At 60.1% G+C, this 2271-nt stretch overlaps 1 protein-coding gene across 1 annotated transcript in view; it reads left to right on the top strand.

The window, feature by feature from the left end:
- The window catches only part of Setd1b (SET domain containing 1B), a gene marked incomplete in the record, with an annotated part of 23769 nt that overhangs the window by 9440 nt on the left and 12058 nt on the right, over positions 1 to 2271 (top strand). The window contains 2 exon segments of the mRNA XM_013503539.1: positions 1 to 548; positions 2022 to 2264. Coding sequence (XP_013358993.1) covers positions 1 to 548; positions 2022 to 2264 — 791 coding nt within the window.

Genomic DNA, 2271 nt, shown 5'->3' with positions numbered 1-2271 from the left:
CGGTGCCCCCACCGCCCCTGCCGGCGCCACCCCCCGGGGTCCCTCCCCCACCCATCCTGCCGCCGCTGCCGCCCTTCCCGCCGGGACTGTTTCCCGTGATGCAGGTGGACATGAGTCACGTGCTGGGTGGCCAGTGGGGCGGGATGCCCATGTCCTTCCAGATGCAGACACAGATGCTGAGCCGGCTGATGACCGGCCAGGGCACCTGTCCCTACCCGCCCTTTATGGCCGCCGCGGCTGCCGCTGCCTCGGCCGGGCTGCAGTTCGTCAACCTGCCGCCCTACCGCGGCCCCTTCTCCCTGGGCAACAGCGGGCCCAGCCGTGGGCAGCACTGGCCGCCCCTGCCCAAGTTCGACCCCTCGGTGCCACCCCCGGGCTACGTGCCACGCCAGGAGGACCCGCACAAGGCCACGGTGGACGGTGTCCTGCTGGTGGTGCTCAAGGAGCTCAAGGCCATCATGAAGCGAGACCTGAACCGAAAGATGGTGGAGGTGGTGGCCTTCCGGGCCTTCGATGAGTGGTGGGACAAGAAGGAGCGGATGGCCAAGGTGAGTCCGCGCGCGGCGGGAACGGCCACACACCTGCTGCCTGGCCCCGACGCCTTCCTGGACACGCCGCTGTCACTGCGGGTGACCGCAACACGGAGGCGCAAGTCCTCGTCCGCGTCCACCCCCGCCCCACCGTGCTTCGTGTGCTCAGTAGCTGCTCGGGGCCGGTGGCACTAGCAAGAGCACAGTGCCCAGAGCACCCCCAGCCTGGTGCCTTCTCCCGTGTGTGTTGGCACAGAGTCCCGTCTTGGCAGGACCAACCGCTCTTTTCCTCTGTCACAGAGAATCGGTCTCTTGGCAATGTTATAAATATTCTACAACCCCTCCGTACATGAAAGAGAGCATCTTTCCAGCCGGGCGTGGTGGCGCACGCCTGTAATCCCAGCACTCGTCCCAGCATTTGGAAGGCTGAGGCAGGAGGTTTATTGAGAGTTCGAGACCAGCCTGGGCTACAAAGTGAGCTCAAGGCCAGCCTGAACTGCATAGCAAGACCCTGTCTTAAAAAGACAAAAAAAAAAAACCAAAAAACACTTTTTTCTTTTTTCGAGATGGGATTTTGACTGCTCTGTTGTCCAGTGTCCAGACTGGCCCCAAACTCCTGGGCTCAAGCAGTCCTCTTGCCTCAGCCTTCTGAGTAGCTAGTACCACACATGTGCTTGGCATCTTTAATGTTTTAAAATCCCCTCAATCACTGCCCTCCTCCCAGTCCTCTCACCCTGCTATCTCCAGAGGTGAGTTTTACCATCCCCCCAGTATGCTTTGGGCAATGCCGCCACAACTAAGAGCTTGTTCACTGCAGCCCAGGTGGGTGACACCAGTTGGCCTGTTCCTCATCTGTATAATGGGGCAATAAAACCCAAATGAACCCTGGGGCACCGCTGCTGGATGAGTTTTATGAGACTTAATTATGTCAGCCCCACTACTAACCGATTGCTCATCCCTTGATGATTGAGTGAAAAGCAGCCCCTGCGCAGAGAACCTTGCTGCCGGTGACCCTTCAGAGCAGCTCCATTTGCTCTGGTCCTATACTCCTGAGGCAAAGCATTGGAGACTGCAGCCTCAGTGAAACAGTCTGTGGGAGCTAAGTCCATGTGTGTTTGGCGGGTGGTGCAGGGTGCTGAGCCTAGGGCCTTTGCACTGAGCAGCATCCCCCCACCAGCCCTTTTTATTTTTTATTTTGAGACAGGGTCTTGCTGTCAGTAAGTTGTCCAGGCTGGGTTCACACTCGAAATCCTCCTGCCTCAGCCTCCCAGAGTGCTGGGATTAGAGACATGTGGGCCACCATGCTGAGTTTGTGGGTGCTGTATAGCGCAACAGCAGGGCAACGTGACACTTGCGTGTGAGACTTGGGTACAGGTGTGTACCTAACAATTTGCGTATTGCTCTCGGAGTGCTGCTGTTGCTGCCCTCGGGAAAGGCTGCCTGCGGGGGTGGCGGCAGCACCCTCACCATGACTGTCCACTTCCTCAACAGGCCTCGCTTACCCCCGTGAAGTCGGGGGAGCACAAGGACGAGGACAGGCCAAAGCCCAAAGACCGGATTGCCTCCTGTCTGCTGGAGTCCTGGGGCAAGGGCGAGGGCCTGGGCTACGAGGGCCTGGGGCTGGGCATCGGGCTGCGCGGCGCCATCCGCCTGCCCTCCTTCAAGGTCAAGAGGAAGGAGCCGCCGGACACCGCGTCCTCTGGTGACCAGAAGCGGCTGCGGCCCTCCGCCTCGGTGGACG

The sequence above is a fragment of the Chinchilla lanigera genome, unplaced genomic scaffold, assembly GCF_000276665.1.
Source record: "Chinchilla lanigera isolate Chin_1 unplaced genomic scaffold, ChiLan1.0 scaffold00081, whole genome shotgun sequence".
Taxonomy (NCBI): domain Eukaryota; kingdom Metazoa; phylum Chordata; class Mammalia; order Rodentia; family Chinchillidae; genus Chinchilla; species Chinchilla lanigera.
The sequence above is the reverse complement of the archived record's forward strand: the minus strand, read 5'-3'. Positions and strand labels throughout refer to the sequence as shown.